We start from the raw sequence: 21,764 nt of genomic DNA, 5'->3' as shown, positions 1-21,764 counted from the left end.
AAGGAGCTGAAACTTCCTAGTATCATATTTTCTCCATTCTTTCCAAGCCATTGCTTTTTCAGGCTCACTTGGAGCTACAGGTTTCCTCCTGGGACATTTATTTTGCCAACAATTAGAATTTAAAGTAGAATGACACAAATGGTATTGCAGACTCTTCAGCTTCAGAATGGAATTCACACTTGAATTGGCAGGATGAGTAGATTTCAAAAGTAGACCAGTCCGTGGTCTCAAGGAACAAGATTTTGAAAAGCCTATACTATGTAAATCTGTACTATAGTCTCCCTTAAATATCTGGAAGGCCTCTTGTAAAAATATTGTCAGATAATACTTCTGCAAAATTTGTTTCTTTCCATTCAATCAAACACACGTACTATCTTTCATTCCTGGACATTTGTATACTAATTTTTCTGAGGGAATGTGCAAAGTGCACCCCCACCCCCTCTCCACACACCTGGACAGATTTTGATAACATCTTGCTGAATGTTGGAAGACATTGTTGTGATGATATAGTTGGTATTGGAATGGTCAGAAGAATAGCATTCTTCTGTTTTGCCCTCTGAAGACGCTTTCGATTACACTCCTTTTTTCGAAGTTGCTGCAGTTCCAGTTCTATCAGACATTCTTTTTTTATGTTTTTTTAATTTCATTTATTCTTTTATTTTCTTCTTTCTGAAACTGTGGAATTTCTTCTTTGCAGCGACTTCTCATTTTTGTCATTGTGGCTGCCCTGGTGAAAGTCTGTTTTGGTCAAAACATAAACCAAATTAAACCTATTAACATCTTAAAATTAAATTATTTGTCTATGGCAGAAACTAAATATTGAAAGAAAGGAGTAAATTCACACACTTACAGCATTATTTAAGTAAAATTAGCATAATTTACATATGTTCGTATATCTGTGGGTTGCAGGTATAGGACACTATGTCCATTTTTGGCCAAAATGAGATTATTGGCACAATCATATGAGTTTCTTGTCCTCTACTCAGAGGTATACCACACTACGTCCTACATCAAATATTGGCGGAACTACGGTGCAATGAAATAACACCAAGTCCACTTTATCTTAGAGGTATACAACACCATCTGGACGTAGTGCTGTATACTTTTGCACATTCTGGTGGTGCTCATGTGAAATAAGGTCAGTCCAGTCAGTTTTACCTGGGATTTGACAGCATTACCTCCAGTGTATGTTTTTAGAAGTTAGTAATTATGAATCCAAACTCTCGTGGGTACAAAATTATGACATTACTTAAAGGCATTAATAGAGCTGCCTCAGTAGGTAAGCTATGTTTTCTACAGTTGTTACATTAATGAATAATGTGGTTGCAAACATAATGTAACTTATGAGGCCTTTGTATTTCACCGGGTGAGGAACCATTATGTGGTCTGTTTTGTTTGAGAATCAAATACTAATCCAGCTAACTATCATACTATTGGCAGCGAAGAAGATGTAGGGGAGCATTTGAGCAATGAGGAACAGGATGACTCCAGTAGTGACAAAACCTATGAACCTTCGAGTGGGACAAGGCTGATTCGGATGACAATAACAGTACACGGAATCAGTCAAAGAATAGTTTAAAAAACAACAGTAATGTTCAAACTGTCCCAAATGAACAACAAATACCAAATATACTAGAGTAAGATTTATACTTAAGCAATGACAGTGAAAGTGCTGTAAAAAGTTGTGCTGTTTTAGAAACGAATAAACATGTGGGAAGGAAAGTAAACAATAAAACTAATATTCCACAGCTTGGTAAAAAGCGTGTAGTTCATGCTGACAAACAGAAATGTAACGTCTGTAAATGCAAAGTAGCTGGTGGGAAGGAGTATGTCAATAAAAAGGGTAGGACTGTTCTTGCTGAAGTACTGATGCCTCCGTGCATGTGTAGGATGAAATGCTCAGAAAAACTGCCTGAAATACAGAAGATTTTTCATTCATACTGGCATGAGGAAATGTCTACAGATATGAAAAGGTAATTTGCTGTTGTGCTTGTTGAGCAACATAGTACAACTCGTTCAAGAAAAAGAAACTTAGCCCCGAAAAAGTGCAAAGGAAACACTCTAAGCTACTATTTTACTATAAATGGTGGAAGAGTTAAAGTGTGCAAGATTATGTTTTTGAACACACTTTCTATCTCAAATACAGTTGTAGTAAACATTTTAAAAAACATGGAGCCAGGTGGAGTAGTAAGAAAAGATTAAAGGGGTAGGCATACTACTAGCAGAAAAACTCCTGATTTAACTGTTGAACATATCAAAAGAAATAATTTTTTTTCCCCACAATGTGAAAGTCACTACAGTAGAGAATATTTAGGACCAGAACTGAACATATAAAAACTGTATGACCTATACGTAGATGACTGTATTCGAAACAATATTGCCCGAGAGATAAGGGGTAAAAAATGGCTTTACACAGACATCTTTAAAGAACAGTTCAATATGTTATTCAAATCACATGAAAACGACACGTGATGTGTTTCAGGCAAAGCTGAAAAGTAATCTGACTCGAGAAGAAAAGGGATCTGTTGAAGACGAGCATACTGCTCATCGGAATGAATCAAAAAATAGGTATCTTCTAAAAAGTAATGACACTAACAAGGCAAGAGGTACACCAACACACAAAGTGTTAACTGGTGACCTTCAGAAATGTTTGCCATCTCCACTCATGTTGTTGTTGTTGTGGTCTTCAGTCCTGAGACTGGTTTGATGCAGCTCTCCATGCTACCCTATCCTGTGCAAGCTGCTTCATCTCCCAGTACTTACTGCAACCCACATCCTTCTGAGTCTGCTTAGTGTATTCATCTCTTGGTCTCCCTCTACGATTTTTACCCTCCACGCTGCCCTCCAATGCTAAATTTGTGATCCCTTGATGCCTCAGAACATGTCCTACTAACCGGTCCCTTCTTTTTGTCAAGTTGTGCCACATACTCCTCTTCTCCCCTATTCTATTCAATACTTCATCATTAGTTATGTGATCTACCCATCTAATCATCAGCATTCTTCTGTAGCACCACATTTCTAAAGCTTCTATTCTCTTCTTGTCCAAACTATTTATCGTCCATGTTTCACTTTCATACAAGGCTACATTCCATACAAATACTTTCAGAAACGACTTCCTGACACTTAAATCTATACTCGATGTTAACAAATTTCTCTTCTTCAGAAACGCTTTCCTTGCCATTGCCAGTCTACATTTTATATCTTCTCTACTTCGACCATCATCAGTTATTTTGCTCCCCAAATAGCAAAGCTCCTTTACTACTTTAAGTGTATCATTTCCTAATCTAATTCCCTCAGCATCACCCGACTTAATTCGACCACATTCCATTATCCTCGTTTTGCTTTTGTTGATGTTCATCTTATATCCTCCTTTCAAGACACTGTCCATTCCGTTCAACTGCTCTTCCAAGTCCTTTGCTGTCCCTGACAGAATTACAATGTCATCGGCGAACCTTTTATTTCTTCTCCATGGATTTTAATACCTACTCCGAATTTTTCTTTTGTTTCCTTTACTGCTCAATATACAGATTGAATAACATCGGGGAGAGGCTACAACCCTGTCTTACTCCCTTCCCAACCACTGCTTCCCGTTCATGTCCCTCGACTCTTATAACTGCCATCTGGTTTCTGTACAAATTGTAAATAGCCTTTCGCTCCCTGTATTTTACCCCTGCCACCTTCATAATTTGAAAGAGAGTATTCCAGTCAACATTGTCAAAAAGCTTTCTCTAAGTCTCCAAATGATAGAAACGTAGGTTTGCCTTTCCTTAATCTTTCTTCTAAGATAAGTCGTAAGGTCAGTATTGCCTCATGTGTTCCAACATTTCTATGGAATCCAAACTGATCTTCCCCGAGGTCGGCTTCCACCAGTTTTTCCATTCATCTGTAAAGAATTCGCGTTAGTATTTTGCAGCTGTGACTTATTAAACTGATAGTTCGGTAATTTTCACATCTGTCAACACCTGCTTTCTTTGGGATTGGAATTATTATATTCTTCTTGAAGTCTGAGTTTATTTCGCCTGTCTCATACATCTTGCTCACCAGATGGTAGAGTTTTGTCAGGACTGGCTGTCCCAAGGCCTTCAGTAGTTCTAATGGAATGTTGTCTACTCCCGTGGCCTTGTTTCGACTCAGGTCTTTCAGTGTTCTGTCAAACTCTTCACGCAGTATCGTATCTCCCATTTCATCTTCATCTACATCCTCTTCCATTTCCATAATATTGTCCTCAAGAACATCGCCCTTGTATAGACCCTCTATATACTGCTTCCACCTTTCTGCTTTCCCTTCTTTGCTTAGAACTGGGTTTCCATCTGAGCTCTTGATATTCATACAAGTGGTTCTCTTTTCTCCAAAGGTCTCTCTAATTTTCCTGTTGGCTTAGCCATTTTTCACTTACTGTCAATCTCATTTTTGAGACGTTTGTATTCCTTTTTGCCTGCTTCATTTACTGCATTTTTATATTTTCTCCTTTCATCAATTAAATTCAATATTTCTTCTGTTACCCAAGGAGTTCTACTAGCCCTCGTCTTTTTACCTACTTGATCCTCTGCTGCCTTCACTACTTCATCCCTCAGGCTACCCATTCTTCTTCTACCGTACTTCTTTCTCCCTTTCCTGTCAATTGTTCCCTTATGCTCTCCCTGAAACTCTGTACAACCTCTGGTTCTTTCAGTTTATCCAGGTCCCATCTCCTTAAATTCCCACCTTTTTGCAGTTTCTTCAGTTTTAATCTACAGTTAATAACCAATAGATTGTGGTCAGAGTCCACATCTGCCCCTGGAAATGTCTTACAATTTAAAACCTAGTTCCTAAATCTCTGTCTTACCATTATATAATCTATCTGATACCTTCTAGTATCTCCAGGATTCTTCCATGTATATAACCTTCTTTCATGATTCTTGAACCAAGTGTTAGCTATGATTAAGTTATGCTCTGTGCAAAACTCTACCAGGTGACTTCCTCTTTCATTTCTTAGCCCCAATCCATATTCACCTACTATGTTTCCTTCTCTCCCTTTTCCTACTCTCGAATTCCAATCACCCATGACTATTAAATTTTTGTCTCCCTTCACTACCTGAATAATTTCTTTTATCTCATCATACATTTCTTCAATTTCTTCATCATCTGCAGTGCTAGTTGGCATATAAACTTCTACTACTGTAGTAAGCGTGGGCTTCGTGTCTATCTTGGCCACAATAATGCGTTCACTATGCTGTTTGTAGTAGCTTACCCGCAAACCGCAAACCTATTTTTTTATTCATTATTAATCCTACTCCTGCATTACCCCTATTTGACTTTGTGTTTATAACCCTGTAGTCACCTGACCAAAAGTCTTGTTCCTCCTGCCACCGAACTTCACTAATTCCCACTATATCTAACTTTAAGCTATCCATTTCCCTTTTTAAATTTTCTAACCTACCTGCCCGATTAAGGGATCTGACATTCCATGCTCCGATCCGTAGAACGCCAGTTTTCTTTCTCCTGGTAACGACATCCTCTTGAGTAGTCCCCGCCCAGAGATCCGAATGGGGGACTATTTTACCTCCGGAATATTTTACCCAAGAGGACACCATCATCATTTATCCATACAGTAAAGCTGCATGCCCTCGGGAATAATTACGGCCGTAGTTTCCTCTTGCTTTCAGCCGTTCGCAGTACCAGCACAGCAAGGCCATTTTGGTTAATGTTGCAAGGCCAGGTCAGTCAATCATCCAGACTGTTGCCCCTGAAACGACTGAAAAGGCTGCTGCCCCTCTTCAGGAACCACACGTTTGTCTGGCCTCTCAACAGAAACCCCTCCATTGTGGTTGCACCTACGGTACGGCCATCTGTATCGCTGAGGCACGCAAGCCTCCCCACCAACGGCAAGGTCCATGGTTCATGGGGAAATAACAGAAATCAGAGCTCGAACGGAAAGATTTAGGTGGCTACCTTTTTCCCCACATGCCACTCATATCAAATAGTATTAGTTTCTATAAAAGGAAACATTGAGCCTTAAATTTAACCTTGTATGATGCATCAGATTCCTCAGTTTACTGTGTGATGTGAGATGAGTCAGAAGGAGGGCGAGGTGGAAGTGAAATAGCATCAGCAGTTTTGAAGCGGGCAGGTAGTGTCATACCTGACAATGACGTGGAAGAAATCACACTTTGGACAGACAACTGCTGTGGACAAAATAGGAATGTAAATATTATAATGTGTTTTTTTCTGGTTACTGCATAAGTATCCACAAATTAACACCATAACTTAGAAGTTTCTACTAAAAGGCCGTATCCACATGAAGGCTGACAGTGTTCATGCGTTGATGGAGAGGAAGCGGAAGAAATTAAATAGTATGAGCATTTTAACACCCTGGAACTGGCAACAATTCGTAAGACACACTTCTAGCAAGTACATTGTTCATAAGATAAGAGAAATCAGAGCTCGAACGGAAAGATTTAGGTGGCTACCTTTTTCCCCACATGCCATTCGAGACTGGAATGGAAGTAGTATGAAAATGGTTCGATGAACCCTCTGCCAGGCACTTAAGTGTGAATTGCAGAGTAACCATGTAGATGTAGAATATGGAATTTCAAGATTTCAAAAGTTTTAATTCACTGTATGCCACAAAAGGCCTCCCCTTGTTTAGAGAAAAATGGGTATGGAGAAACAGCCATTTTTGTTATTGAAGTGTATACATTTACAAATAAAATAGGAAAACGTGGGAATTTTGTACTTCAAAACATCTGTTGATGGTGACAACAAACAGGCCAACTTCATTAGGTTATGCAGACATGGACTTACATTTCCATTACATTTGAACCAACTCTCAGATGTCCTAATACCTATTTTGCTGCAGAAATATAATGATTTAATGGCACTGTTGCCATATATCCCTTCAGTTTGTCATGCATTTTATAAGAACCTAGAACACGCGTAATACAAACATATCAGACTATCCAGAAGAAGACACAGATGTGATTTAGGACCAAATGTGACATTTATGTTTGTACAGCAAGTTGTACCACAATGTGAGTAATGTTCTCTTCATGTAATATATTCTTACAATGAAATTAATGTGATTGAGTAATATTATTCATTAAATATCAAGAGCATTGCACCACACAATGCAATGTGTTTATGAAAGGTATACAACACCATGTCCATTATATATCTTTAAAACTTGTACAAAATGAAAAAAGGCTATTACATGCAAAGCAACGTGATACTTAATGTTCAAAGTGTAAAATGACCAAATTTCGTTATGGTGATGCTATTAATAGCCAAGATATTTAAGGGAGAGCACAGTAAAACACCTTCAAACTGCTCTCCTGTAAAATTTAGTAAATGTGACATAGTGTCCTATACCTCCGACCCACAGATATGTGTATGGTTTCATGTGTGGGACAATAGTAAAATTAAGGTATACATGACTGTAGTGAACAGTTGATTGAGCTCTTGCTGTCATATGTCAGTACTTCCGTGCCTACCTTAGGAAAGAGGACAATCCTCACTTCAAACTTGTTTCTCTGGGTGCAATTTGAATCATAACATTTTTGTCACATGCAGGACAATTAATTTTAGGTAATTGGACTCTCAATTATATGATCATAAGCTATAGATACATTAGTAAAATATGTATGCTGAGTATATTAATGCTTACTATTTTCATAAACTAGAACCACTGTCAGTGTGTCACTCTCCAGGTATGCAGTTTTATCACTTGAAGATATAGGGTCAATCCATATGAAGCAATCCAGTGAAGGTTAATTGACCATTTTTAAATATTTTGATTTTTTATATGCTATTACCCTATAATTGAGAAGTTCAAAAACAAAGATGATGTAACTCACCAAACGAAAGTGTTGGTATGTTGATAGACACACAAACAAACACACACACAAAATTCAAGCTTTCGCAACCCACGGTTGCTTCATCAGGAGAGAGGGAAGGAGAGGGAAAGACGAAAGGATGTGGGTTTTAAGGGAGAGGGTAAGGAGTCATTCCAGTCCCGGGAGCGGAAAGACTTACCTTAGGGGGGAAAAAAGGACAGGTATACACTCGCGTGCGCACGCACACGTGCACACACACACACACACACACACACACACACACATACATATATACAGACACAAGCAGACTTTACATATGTCGCTATTTGCAGCCAGGCTTTTCCCGCGTTGTGAATGAGAAGTCTGTGGCCTGTTTATCCAGCAGGAGGCACTGGATGTCATCGTGCTCTATGATATGTCTACGATGACGTTATAGCCTCAACCCTCGGCGGCTGCGCTTTTCTAGTGAGTCAGCGTATATACATTGGCGAGCCATTGCAGCAACACGTCAGTAAGCATCTAAAGGTGACAAACAGCTGTCTCGTCGAAATGTTGTGAAGCTTCCACAACATTATCTGGCGCGACACCTGTGAACTGATGAAGCAACTTAATTTTTATTGAGCCACTTCGTTTGGACTGACCCTAATACCAATTCAGCGTATACAAGTCAAATGATGAGTAGCCATCTTTAACCTAATGCTACCAATTAATAAAATGCCAATTTCCTTCAGTACCATCTAGGGCACTGCTGCTGACATATTTCATTATTTTTTAGTACAGTTTGTAGAACACGCACGTGTGCAACCTCCCCCCCCCCCCCCCCCCCCACACACACACACACACACACACAAACTCACACACTGCTTTTCACCCTGAGATGGTTTCTTGCCCACCACAAGACATTAAATTCAAACTTTAATTTGGTTTTTCTGTTCAGTAGCCTGCTCATCCCACAGTTGCTTCAGGTTAAAAATGGCTGCCTGTGCACAGCTGTTTGTGCACTAAACACTTTTAATTTGATAGTTTTTGTCATTATGCAATTAATACTGTGTGATGGCTCATCTCTATAAGACAGTTCTGCATACATCTGCATGGAAACTTAAGATGCAGGCCTACACCTTCAACTTGTATGTAATAACCAAAATACTATACTTGCTATAAAGGGAAAAAAACAAAAAAAAACAAAGTTGGACATTACTTACAGCAAAGTGAATCTACTGTAGTCTGACTACCGTACTGTGTGATTTGCTTTGCATTTAATATTTCCAAAATCGTTGATTGTTTTCTTTCATATTGCAGAGAATTTCTCTCAACACACACGCTTGATGGAGATGATCCTTTGGAGGTTTGGTATCACTACATAAAGTGGGCAGAAGAACATTTTCCTGAAAGTGGGAGAACAGAAAACATTCAGAAGTTGTTGCACAATTGCCTCAATAAGTTTAATTCGTCTGAAGAATATTTTCAAGATGTGAGGTTCATAAAGTTATGGCTGAAATATGTAAGTACCAGTACACTCCCCACTTCTTTAGAAACTAATAATGTTGTGAAAGTAAATTTTTCTGTCAGTTTGTGTTTTCAGAGCGACCATGTTGAAAGAGAGCCCTGCGCCTATGAAACTGCAGTATTTTCCACCCTTTCTTTCTATGTCGAACTGTAATTTACTGTTTATCCTAAAATAATACAGACAGTTGCTGCATGAGCACAATCTAGTAATGAATGCAAAAAACAAATCATAAATTCTATAATTAAACTGGAATTCTGTATGGGTGCCAACTCACTATCTCACATAATGCAAATTACAAATGTAGACATAGTGATGACGCAACTTGATGTATAAGATAAAACATTAATTAGTAGAAGAGAAAGTAAAATAGCCATCAAATCAAGGATTGGTTTAAACATCAAAGTGTTGAAGAGGTATGGCAATATTGGAGGTGGTTGTTCTGTGAGTAACTCAACACAATCAACTACTTATAAGATCAAAAGGGGGAGGGTGCCACTATTAGTTTAACAGGAAACCCAAAGAATAGTGGGTAAAACTTTGTGATGGGTTGTCTGTATTCTAATCTTCCAAACATATGTTGGTAAAACCTTTTGCAGTTAAGGGTGAGTCTGTCTGCACGCCAGTCAAATCCGGCTGTGTCAAAGATGACACAGACCATTTATCGACTTTTGTGACTGTTCGAGATCCTAAACTGTCGTAGCAGATGAATTAAAGGAGCAACTCTTTACATTTTCAGTTAGTATATTCATTACAGTTTTGGAAGCCAGTGATATCTTTCTTTCTCGCTTCTTCTTCTTCTTCTTCTTCTTCTTCTTCTTTTCTCTCTCTCTCTCTCTCTCTCTCTCTCTCTCTCTCTCTCTCTCTCTCTCTCTCTCTCTCCCTCCCCCTCTCCCTCTCCCTTTTTTTCCCCAAGTTTTTGAAAAATTAAATGCTGTTGTGCAATGACAGAGGAGCTGTGTTCAAATCCACCAAGAAGTAGTTTTTTTCTTTGTGCAAAAAATGCCAAGTAGCAGTGCGTATGGAGTCCACATTAAACTCAATGCAGGTAGGGAATTACCTTCAGAAATGATTCAGCTGTTAAAATTAAAGACTGAAATGTGTAATTCCAAGGCATGGTTTGACCTATATCCTACATATTGTCATCTAATTACATGTCATTGGAGAGCTGCATCAGTGTATCTGCAGTTGTCCTAGTAGTTAATTAATAAGGTTTATTGAATCTTATCTTCAACACGTTTTTTTTAGATTGTCAGTATCACAATGGAACAAGGTAGGTAGCAGTCTGATTCATATACTCTGAGACATCAGGCAGGTCATTAGTCACAATGTCGCATCATAATTGTAAGTTAATGTCACATTTACTTTTGTGTACATGATGGGTACAGCATTTTTGCTGAATGTAGATGGCCAAAGAGCTTATATCAGTTTCAAGTGTCTATACTAAGCTGACAATATTTGCAAATGGTTCTTTATATCAGTAAAAAGCAAAGTCTTGTAACACATTCTAAAATTTGCACAGCATTTTCATTGCAGTGGCTAAATAATAATGAATACTGGTTTGAAGAATTCTGTTCATGTTGATTGTCTAGTGAAATGGGAGAAAAACACTAATCTAATTTTTTTAAAAAAATCTCTATTTCATGCTGTGCCCTCCTATGTCCAAGATCAATTTGCTATGTTGCGTGTGTCATTGCAGACTACTTTGCTTATGTACATTGTCATTTGTCATGCCCTAAATTTTAAGGATTGTGATGAACATCCACACTACCTTTATCATGCGGGAATGAGCAATATATGTAACAAAAAATAACAAACATGCAAAAAATTTTGACTTTCGTTTGAATGTAGTTTAAAGAAAAATATCAGTAATGATGTTAAAAGTGACACATTTTCAATGTAAAGACTTGGAAGTGACAGTAACTTAATCCTGTTGAAAAATAATCAAACACTTTACAAAATGTGTGTTCCGTGGTGTTTACGAGGTCACTGTAGTCTTTGTAATATTTGTATGATAACCCAGCTTGTTTTGTTTCTAGTTTTGGTGAAAAACAGACACTGAGACTCTGTTGTTTTCATGTGTCAGGCATGTCGGCATATGCTACTGCACACTATTCTTCTGTAGTCTGGTATCTATAGTTCGCCTTCATCAACAGGATGCATTCCGTACAACACTGCTACTTGGCAGCATTTTTCACATAAAGCTGCCAGCACATTATTTTATCTAGAGAGATACTTCATAGTTGGAATTTTGAAACTTTTGAATTCTTTTTATGTTTTGTATTTGCAGCCCCTTTTATGCACCCTCAGAAAACTTTCATGGGCAGAAATCACGATACCCGAATGTAATTGTCTGTGTAATATGGTGACAATTTTAGTGCATCATAAGCAGATGGATATGTACAATTTTTGTTTTACTGGCACTGTATTGCACAATTACACCATGTACAAAATAGATATAGTGTCATCTGAAACAACAGTCTTGTTTCTTGCCAGCACACCTCTTCATATGGAAAGATGCTCCAAAGCAAGAAAACTTAATTGTTTGCTGTTTGCAGTGTGGTTTCAGTGTGTGAGACTGCAGTTGTGTGTGTGTGTGTGTGTGTGTGTGTGTGTGTGTGTGTGTGTGTGTGTGTGTGTGTGTGCGTGCGTGCGTGCCTGTGTGTATGCACTTGAATGTGTTTGTATGTGTGTCTACTGTTGACGAAGGCCAATGGCCGTAGGCTTTAATTGTGAAAATCTTTTTGTTGTGCCTATCTGCAACTCAGCATATTTGCTATATGGTGAGTAGCAACTTTCCATCACATATAATTTTTTGAATAGTTTTAAGTAATCAGTATGTATTTTCAGTCCTTAGTCAAGGTCAATGTCCAAAAATATAATTGTTTTGATCATGTTGGAATGATTTCATCCCATTGTAAAGTGATGAGCATGTGTAGTTTTTGATTAAGTGGCAGAATTAATCCTCTGTATTTACATCATGTACAGAATAGATATTCTAGCATCTGAAACATTACGTTTGTTGCCATCATATTTCATCATCTGGAGAGGCACTTCAAACTCATAACCTAAAAGCATCTGAATACTTGGTTGTATTTTCAGTCCTACTGTATGCTCCTAGGCAAATTTCACTGTCAGGAATCATGATATAATTGTCTAGTTACTTGGTAATAATTTTAGCGTATTGTAAGTCGATTTATATGTTGAGTTTAGTTTTATGTATGAGTTTTGTGTTGCTGGCACAGTGTATGCTGTGAAATTACATTGTGTACAGAATATATATTGTAGCATCTAATACACCATATCTGTTCTGTGAACTACTTACCTGGAGGAACAGCTTCAATACTTTTACACTCGTTGTATTTATTTTTCATTCTTTTGTTTGATCTGGGCTTTGAACTGGCACTGGCAAAGTTAAAAATAGCTTTTTGTGTTGTCTTTTTTGTACATTTTTGTATATCTTGTTTTTTCCTTCTTTTTAAAAAATAATTTGAACTACTATTTTTAGTTCCCGGTGATCAGTATTGCTTCTTTGTGTTATAAGTCTCAAAATGGATACAAGTCATTATGGTACTTCAGTGATGGAACCATTTTAACTACCATAGGCTGTCAGCTTTATTCCCTTAATACACCATGCATGTAAATTACATTACTGGATGGTTTTGGTCTTAGGCCATCATCAGATGTCCACAGGATAATACGAAAACTACAGTAAATATGTGTGATATATTAGTGGATAACATTACGCTTACTTATTAAAATTGTTGTTTAAATTACTTATATGATGTTAGTGATGTGTATTTCACATTTTAAAACAATTTTGTTTTGTGTTATTTGGGGACAGACACACTCTCGTGCATACACATGTGCAATAGTAATCAGCTTAGACAACCAACTTTCACAGCATGTCATGAAAAGCAAAAACCTTACTAGCCCTTGCACATTCATTTAGCAGTATACTGTGTACTTTTGCACACTTGTACATACACATAACTGTTACAAATTGAGGAAAGTATGCATCAACCAAAGAGCATGCCAAGACCTGTCATCTTGCAGTGCCAAGGTAATTGCCAGAGGAAGCTGCAGTCATGTGATAATAGTCATGCCTACATGTCACTAATTCTTATTGAACTTCTTGTGTGACGGACTTTGATAATATTTACAATTCTTTTGTTATTGCTGTAGTGATGCTACTTGGTCTTATTACATCTTAAAAATTAGTCATGGTTTTTTGCGCCATTGCTGAAAATAGTCTCTGTGCTTGTTGTCATTACACATATTGTAAAGTGGCACAACATTATTGTCCATCACTGCTGTAGTAAAACTGTCCTTACATTTAATCACTGTCCCGTGTCACATCAATATGTTAACTTATAAAATTAATCACATTACTTCTAAAATTATTTACAATACTGCCAAATGTTAAAATGTTTTACGTTCGTTATTGCTGTACGAAAATAAGCATTTTCCTGGTAGTATTTCACTGAAATTGTATCATGTTTGTTTTCTTAAAATAATGTAGTAAAATTAATAATTTCTGTCATTAATAAAATTACAATTGATTTCCATGCAGAGATACAGTGCTGCTCTGCAATCACCAACCAGATTTCATAGTGATAAGATCAGTCACTCTTGTTACCTAATTCATATAGCTTGTAAAATTCTCCCTTCTCTTGAGCCTTTCAAGGACATCTTTGTAAAATAGTTGGTTTACAGTTTGTCCCAAGGAACAAATTCTTTATGCAAGATACTCTTACTGTCAAAAAATCATAACAGCAGTATTTTGATCTTTGAGTTGCTCATTTTAACTTTTTGCAGTCAAGGAGATGTCACATTGTGTCACTCCTCAGTTTGCCACTTTGTCTCAGGCTCATACTCAAATTCCAGAATTCATCACCTGTGATCACAAGACTGGACCGTTCGTGGTCATTGGCAATGCTTTCGAAAAGCGTTTGACCTTTGCTTGGTTGTGAAGTTTTTTGACACCATTTTGCCAAAAAAACTTTTGCGTGTGCATAAATTCGGTGAAAATTTGGTGTAAGATGAAAATGTTAGATTGCTTGCAGTGTTGTCAGTGTTTTTACTTGTCTCACACACCTCTTACGGTGGAGACATTTGATGAAGGTCTAAGGGCGAAACTGGCCAGTAATGTAATTTATATTTGTGGTGCATTAAAGGAATAAAACTGACAGCTTATAGTGGTTGAAATGATTTTCATCAATTAGATGACACTTATATGTGAAGAAAACATTATCGTGCCTTGCAAGGTTTGCATTGGTCTCTGGTTCCCTGGCACATTTTCTGTTTAGTGGAAACCACACATCTACACATTAGCAATATTTATTTACTTATTTATTTTACAGTGGCATCCAGAAAATGCCTCCCTGTAAATCTTAAGAGGATTCTCAACATCTGAACACCTTCCTCTGCCTGCTTGTCTCCATTCTATTGCATTCTTTTCTGCACTGCCCCTGACAAGAGATAGGTGAAACTCTGCAGGTACGTTTTTCGCCCTGTAAGTGACCTGTGGAGAACACAAGCTTCAAAATGCGCTAACACAGAACAGGAAAAAAAAAATTCTTATACTATTTCACCGTCTTATGCACTAATCTTAATGAGCTTAGTGGCATATCACAATGGTAAACTGTACTTATAATTGCGACTCTTCAAGCTTTCCTGGCAGATATGTTATAAATAGTCTTCACGGGTTTGCTGCCGGATCACATCTGTAATCTACAACACATTGTGTTTTACTGATTTTTTGCTAGTATTTCTGTCAGTCTTGTCTGTTTCAATCAGTTGTGTTGTGTTACCTGTAATCAACATACACACTTATCTTGGATCTTCTCTCACTGGATCTTATATAATGCAGCTTTATATACTTAGTTCTAATCTGTACTCCCAGCTATCAGTGCAGATTCTATCTTATGTCATTATACAATGTTTTGTGTCTTATTATTTGAAAATAACATGTGAAATTTAAGATTTTAATCTAAAGTGAAAGAGGTGTTTCACATCATTATATGTTTCTTATTTTCAGGCTGAAATGGCTGAGAATCCCCTACAGATTTATAACCAACTTTCAATGTGCGGTATTGGTGCACAGTGTGCTCTGTTCTATAAAAGTTGGGCAGATGAGCTATTTAGAAATGGTGAATTTAAAAAAGCAGATAAAGTTTTTCGCGAAGGTCTAAAGAGAAAGGCACAGCCGTTTAACAACCTGCAGTCAGCATATAGGTGAGTATTATTTATACAATGCTGTTTTATTCTTTTGTTGCAAGTATGTCTGCTGAATGGGATGGCAAACTGCTTAAAAGTGTTGGACTCGCGGACAAAGCTATGTTCAAATTCCCATCCCACCATTCAAATTTACATTCCCTACTCTTTTTCTAAATCAATCAAGGCACATACCAGGGTAGTTCCTTTGAGAAAGGACACAACTGAATTCCTTTCCTCTCCATTGTCCTGGCTGATCTAGTGCTTCACCTCTAATGACTTCATTGTTGTTGAGGCATAAAATATGTGTCTTCCTTCATAACACAGAGCATTTCAGAATCAGTAACTTGATTTTAACAGTTTATATTAACTGATGGAAAATGCTACAGGACAGGAACAGACTGAAAAAATCTTCCAAACCCTAAAGTTTTTTATATGTTATTACAATGCTTTATGTACACAAGCCACATGGACAACATTAAGACTATGCACCTTATGCAAGAGTTTTTTTATTTGCTGGAAATCACTGCTGCCATTACTCTCTCTCTCTCTCTCTCTCTCTCTCTCTCTCTCTCTCTCTCTCTCTCTCTCTCTCTCTCTCTACCTCTACTAACAAATTGAAAGGGAACAGAAACACTTTCCTTCATGTATTTTCTCAATAATATGTTACATGGTGTCATGTCTGGAGTTCTTGTTGGATAAGAATGTTGAGCAGCGCTCTGAGGTCGCATACGCCCCATTGAGCTAGTCAGCATTGAGACAGAGTGTGACTGAGAAGTTGTAAAGACCGTATGCCTTCTTTTATCACCTACATGGAGAGGCTAGTAATTGTTGTCAATATTGTTTGTAGACCAAACATCACCTTTACATTGGCTAGACTGGAGACTTGTGTAAATTCTGTGCTTGCGTGACAAGTAGGCTTTCACGAACACAGCTCAAAAGCTTGCTGGATACACTCCACTCTTTCATCGAATGTACAAGGTGGACTTTAACTCATTCCTTTGCTTAGACATCCTGTCTCTTCAGATTGGAAATATCGGAAATACCAATTACAAATATTTTCCACCACAGGTAGAACAATCCAGAAATGCCAACAAAAAGCATACTTGACCACAGATACAGTGTCATACTTGGTAAGCTGCATCATGCAAAAAGTTGATTGTTGAGCATATGCCGTTGTGCTTCAAAGTGGGATTGTAAATATGATCAATAAATGGACTTACTTGTAGCAGTGTCTCTCTAAACCTCTGAGCCACATCCATTCTATTAACATACTTTTTGTGTCCCATAATTCTTATTCTGTTGTGTTTTAGAACAATTTATAGCATGGTCATTGAGCAGTCGTAATAACATAACAAAAAAAGAATTTACAGAAAGGCTGTGTTTATGTTGTGTCACGGGGTAACCGTGATCTTGCATTGTAATTTTATTAATAAAGCGGTCTAGGTCACAGTTTTTTTTTAATTTAACTGTAATGATCAGTTTTAGATGAACTGTGCTGTCTTCAGATCCAAAACTAAAATATGTAAGAACAATTGCTGCTACCTGCACAGCTGATGTGCATAGTTAAATCTATACACTGCAGCTGAGTCAGGTGTTAGCAACTGTCACCATGTATTTTTTTTCAGGTCTTAGGATAGCTTGTTTTAGCCTAAACTGCTCATTACAGTTTAATATAAATTTGTGATATAAACAGTTTTATTCATAAAATTAAAAAAAGGCTGTTTCTGACTATTTTGCAATTTGTCTTGTAGTATGTGTCATTAAATAAATATAAATGCTTAAAACCAGATCATCCTTTTTGGAAGACCTTGCGTTTCTACTGAATTGTTTACAGGAAACATAATTACAAACAGCTCAACAGAATAAGAATAGTCAAGTTCAGTCTTGCAACAGTGATCTGGTTGAGTTAACTTTTTGGGGTACCTGCACTCTGTCGAATAGCAAAACTTTTCTACCAAATCCATTAATAATGTAGGGGAAGTTCTGAATAGGGCATGTAATACTGTAATGAGCAGTTTAATTACAGATAGCTCTTGTGCTACAACAAACGGGATAGTATAGCATGACATGTGACTGAGTGGTCATCAGACCTTTCAATGGTTGTCGGCATGAGCAAGGCATGTGGGTATAGTCCATCTCTTAGGTTGTACACACTTTGGACTTTTAAGGTGTCACTTTGTCAAGGGTTTATTTTGAATTGTAAATTTTTGATACAAGATAAAACCATGCTACCAGAATCAACTGCTACGGGCAGCAACATGTTGATAAGAATTGCTATTGACTGCCACCATTTGTAACACAAGGCAGATGAATTCTGGGCAGAAAATCACTTTCCAGTTGTGTATCAGATAATGACATCCATTGAGCAGCCACATTACTAAAGACGTGCCACACCACATCACACGACACCACAGGGCCCAGAGACTAGTGCAGATACGAAAACCTTTTCACATTTCTAGCGTGGAAAAAGATCATTTGGTCAAATGAATCATAGTACTCATTGGTACACAGGTTCACATTGACAACAGAGTAAAGTGTGGCATAAATCACTTGAAGCAGTGCATCCTACTTTCCAACATGCACCATTAATTCAAGTGGGTGAGTTACTCACACGTGGAGAGTGTTTGTATGAGTTGAAATATAGTTTCTTATACTTGGTCCAGTCACAGTAGTGTGATCACTATCTATGTTTAACAGCAATGTGCAGTAACCACTCACTGATAGCAGGTGGCAGCACTAGCAGTGGAGGGTATAAAGCATGTCGGGGAGGACACAGAAAGCAGTCTGGTCATCATCATAATACTGAAATGGAGCAATTTATCTGACATCTAAAAGGGCATGATCATTGGCTTTAGGGCCAAGTATCGAAGCATTTCTGAAACGACTAAGTTATAGATGTGTACAGGCGAATAGACATGCAACTGTTAGACAGCTGACCACTCAGATGAACCAAGGGACTACCAATAGTGCCTTTTCAGTGATCGTTCAGCAATCGTTGTGGTGGGTGGGCCTCACAACAGTCGACTGGTTCATGCACACATGCTGACTACTGTCCATTGCTGACGAAATCTAGAATTTACATGCTAGTCCACAACTGAACATCACTGAGTGGCAACAGGTGGCCTTTTCAGACGAATCACATTTTATGCTACATCTGAAAGATGGCTGTTGGTGTGTATGGTGTGAAATGTGTGAAAGAAAACACCCTGCATGCCTTATGGTGTGGGGAATGTTTTTGTGGCATTCCCAGGGTGATGCTGTCACAGTGGAAGATATAGTGGATCAACTCAAGAATGCATCTATACTTGGCGACCTTTTCCAGCCCCACACACAGTTCATTTTCCCTCGCCACAATGGCACCTACCAGCAGAACAGTGCAACGTGTCACAAAGCTCATAGAGTATGCACTTGGTTTGAATAGCACCAGGATGAGTGTACCATTCTCCCTGGTCATTAAACTCTCTCGATTTAAATCCAGATAATAATCTGTGGGACCACCTCAGTTGGCCTTGGATCCTTGAACAAGCCGGCCATGGCATTGGAATCAACACGGTTCCACATCCCTTTTGGTACCTTCCAGCACCTCACTGACTGTCTTTCTGCTTGTCTCACAGCAGTCTGCATTGTATGTCTGCCATTGTCTTTCACTGCAATTGATACAGGAACTTACTATCCAGTCATGTACATCCTTTTGAACACGCTAGCTTCAGAAAGATCATACAACCCCACATCATTCTCAAATTGTGTCTGAATTGTTTGAGAGATTGTTCATTAACGTGAAGTATGTGGCCTCCACAATCAGCTGATGACAATCTTGTTGAGAACTTAATGGCACAACGCTAAGTGAGGTGTGTGCAAATTGCACCCAACTCTAACCAATCTGTGCAACTTGTGAGGAGGCAGGCGATCCAGTTTGGATCGTGGTGGCTACCCATTGCTTTTGATGTCTCAGCAACTCCATACTGCTCAGTATTGCCACTACCATATAAACAGAAGTGGGTGCAACATACAATCATCTGATTCAGTTTGAACCATAAGCTGTTAAACAGCATTCAGTAGTGCTGCAGACCCTGTGCTATCAGCACTAAATGCAGAACTTTCACAGCTGTAGCTCAAGTTCATGCATTGCACTTAATTTACTATTTGTTATGTGCTTTTGCTTAGAAGTAAGCAGCAAGTGGCTACAGTTTATGTGTAACAATCTTTAATTTCTGTACTTATTTATCTATTTACCATGTTCTTGCATAGTTGACGTAAAGTGTATTTCACCACTGCTATTAGCACTACAGTCATCTTATTCAGTTTGAACTAGTGAATATTAAATAGCGTTTAATAGTGTGTCAGCTACTTGTTTTTGGCACTAGGCACAGCGAGTCAGGTGACAGTAGTTCATGTTGGTGCATCAGTCTCAATTTAGTTTTTATGTGAGCACAACCCTAGTCTCACAATTAATCCCTCCACTTTTTTGTCCTTGAAAGGAATAGGTTCATGTATAGATGTGGCTGGGGATTGTGGGTGGTGAGATTGTGATGAATGAGCTGATTGCTCTGATGAAGACAAATACCCTCTCTCTCGAGCAGCTCACGCAGCTGTTGATTTCCATTTTTGTTGAGGATTGATCAGTGGCCTCTGGTCATTTAGAGCCAGGTGGAGGATCTAACACAGGGTCTTTGCTGGTTCTGTGACAAGATTGGCTGTAGATTCCCAGAACTACACAGCACAGCGAAGACTTACAAAATCACCCTGGATAGGTCAGGTGTGCACTATACACAGAAATGGCCATTGTGATGGCAGAGTATGCGTGGAATGCACACTTTTTAAAACAGATTAGGCAAAACTCCAAGTAGAAAAACTATGATCAGATAAATCAATTATTTCAAAAGACATGTTAACAAACTGGGAGAGTAAGACTCTCCCAGGAATAGGAGGGCACAAAGAAAGTTAGAATATTTGTATTTTGTTAAACTGGTAGTCACTATCAACTTATTTAAAGAATAAACTGAGAATATTTAGTTCAGATGTGGCAAATTCAGAACAATTGTGGTTATAACTGAAATACTTAAAGCTGAAAGAAATTATAAACTGCAGGCTGCATAAGTGCATTCCAAGTAAAGTAATTTAAAATGACAAAACCCATTCTGGCTTAATGGTACCATGTGAAGAATTTTGTCAGACACAGACTACTACATTCTTGTTACAAGAAACTGAAAGGAAACTGTTGGAGAAAGGTTAATAGAAACTCGTGAGCATAAGGTCAGTGTATGTGAAGCCACTTGACTGTGAGTGTCATGGCAGTGGTAGATGTAAGCATCCTCTATAGGATAGACAGGGACCAGGTCTGGCTGTTACTGGTAATTAAGGGAGGCAGTGTGATACTAATGTGCAAGACTCTCACTCCCCTTTCGGCTGTCGAGCTTACTTGGAGCAGCTTTGCCGATCTTCTCTCAGGATAACAAGTGGTGATATTCTGCTCAGCTTCTTCTCCAAAGAATAAATGTTACCCTGGAGGAATTTTCTATACTTTAAAATAACTCGATACACTCGAGATTCCTTTGAACACTGTATTTTCATAACACGTGGCAGTTTTCATACATTAAACATTCCTCGTAAGATTGACACCTTCCAAACTCTATTACAATCATCTTTCAATACATACAATTTATAAATCTCTCCAAGCTTAACAAGGCAACAGTCCTGACTTTACGGCATTAAGTGAGAGAATGAATTAAAGTCTGTTTTTTCAACAATCTTCAAATGTTCATACCAACAATGTTTTTTAATTTCACAGAGTACGATGCGTTTACTCCATGGGCGGTACATGTAACTTCTCAGGCGGGCTCGTTGACTACCTGCTCACGCCAATCACCCGCCCGATACACGTCTGTGCTGTACACACACAATTGTGGGTCAGTAGACATAGTTCTACTTTACCACCCTTATCTCTAAAATAACGTGTGTTCGAGATGGTGTGAAAATATGAGTGTCTCTAGAATTTTCTCCGAAATTCTCGAGGCACTACCATATCACCCTCCTTAGCTCAAACACGCAATATTTTATACATGTTCATTATGTAAAATACACTCCTGGAAATGGAAAAAAGAACACATTGACACCGGTGTGTCAGACCCACCATACTTGCTCCGGACACTGCGAGAGGGCTGTACAAGCAATGATCACACGCACGGCACAGCGGACACACCAGGAACCGCGGTGTTGGCCGTGAATGGCGC

At 38.3% G+C, this 21,764-nt stretch overlaps 1 protein-coding gene across 1 annotated transcript in view; it reads left to right on the top strand.

The window, feature by feature from the left end:
* The window catches only part of LOC126191184 (mitotic checkpoint serine/threonine-protein kinase BUB1-like), a 249,309-nt gene that overhangs the window by 3,791 nt on the left and 223,754 nt on the right, over window positions 1-21,764 (top strand). Inside the window, exons 2-3 of the mRNA XM_049931959.1 lie at window positions 9,111-9,312; window positions 15,356-15,552. Of these exons, the coding sequence (XP_049787916.1) occupies window positions 9,111-9,312; window positions 15,356-15,552 (399 nt within the window). The remainder of the gene's footprint in view (window positions 1-9,110; window positions 9,313-15,355; window positions 15,553-21,764) is intronic.

This window comes from Schistocerca cancellata, chromosome 6, assembly GCF_023864275.1.
Source record: "Schistocerca cancellata isolate TAMUIC-IGC-003103 chromosome 6, iqSchCanc2.1, whole genome shotgun sequence".
Taxonomy (NCBI): Eukaryota; Metazoa; Arthropoda; class Insecta; order Orthoptera; family Acrididae; genus Schistocerca; species Schistocerca cancellata.
This window is presented reverse-complemented; position numbering and strand designations above follow the sequence as displayed.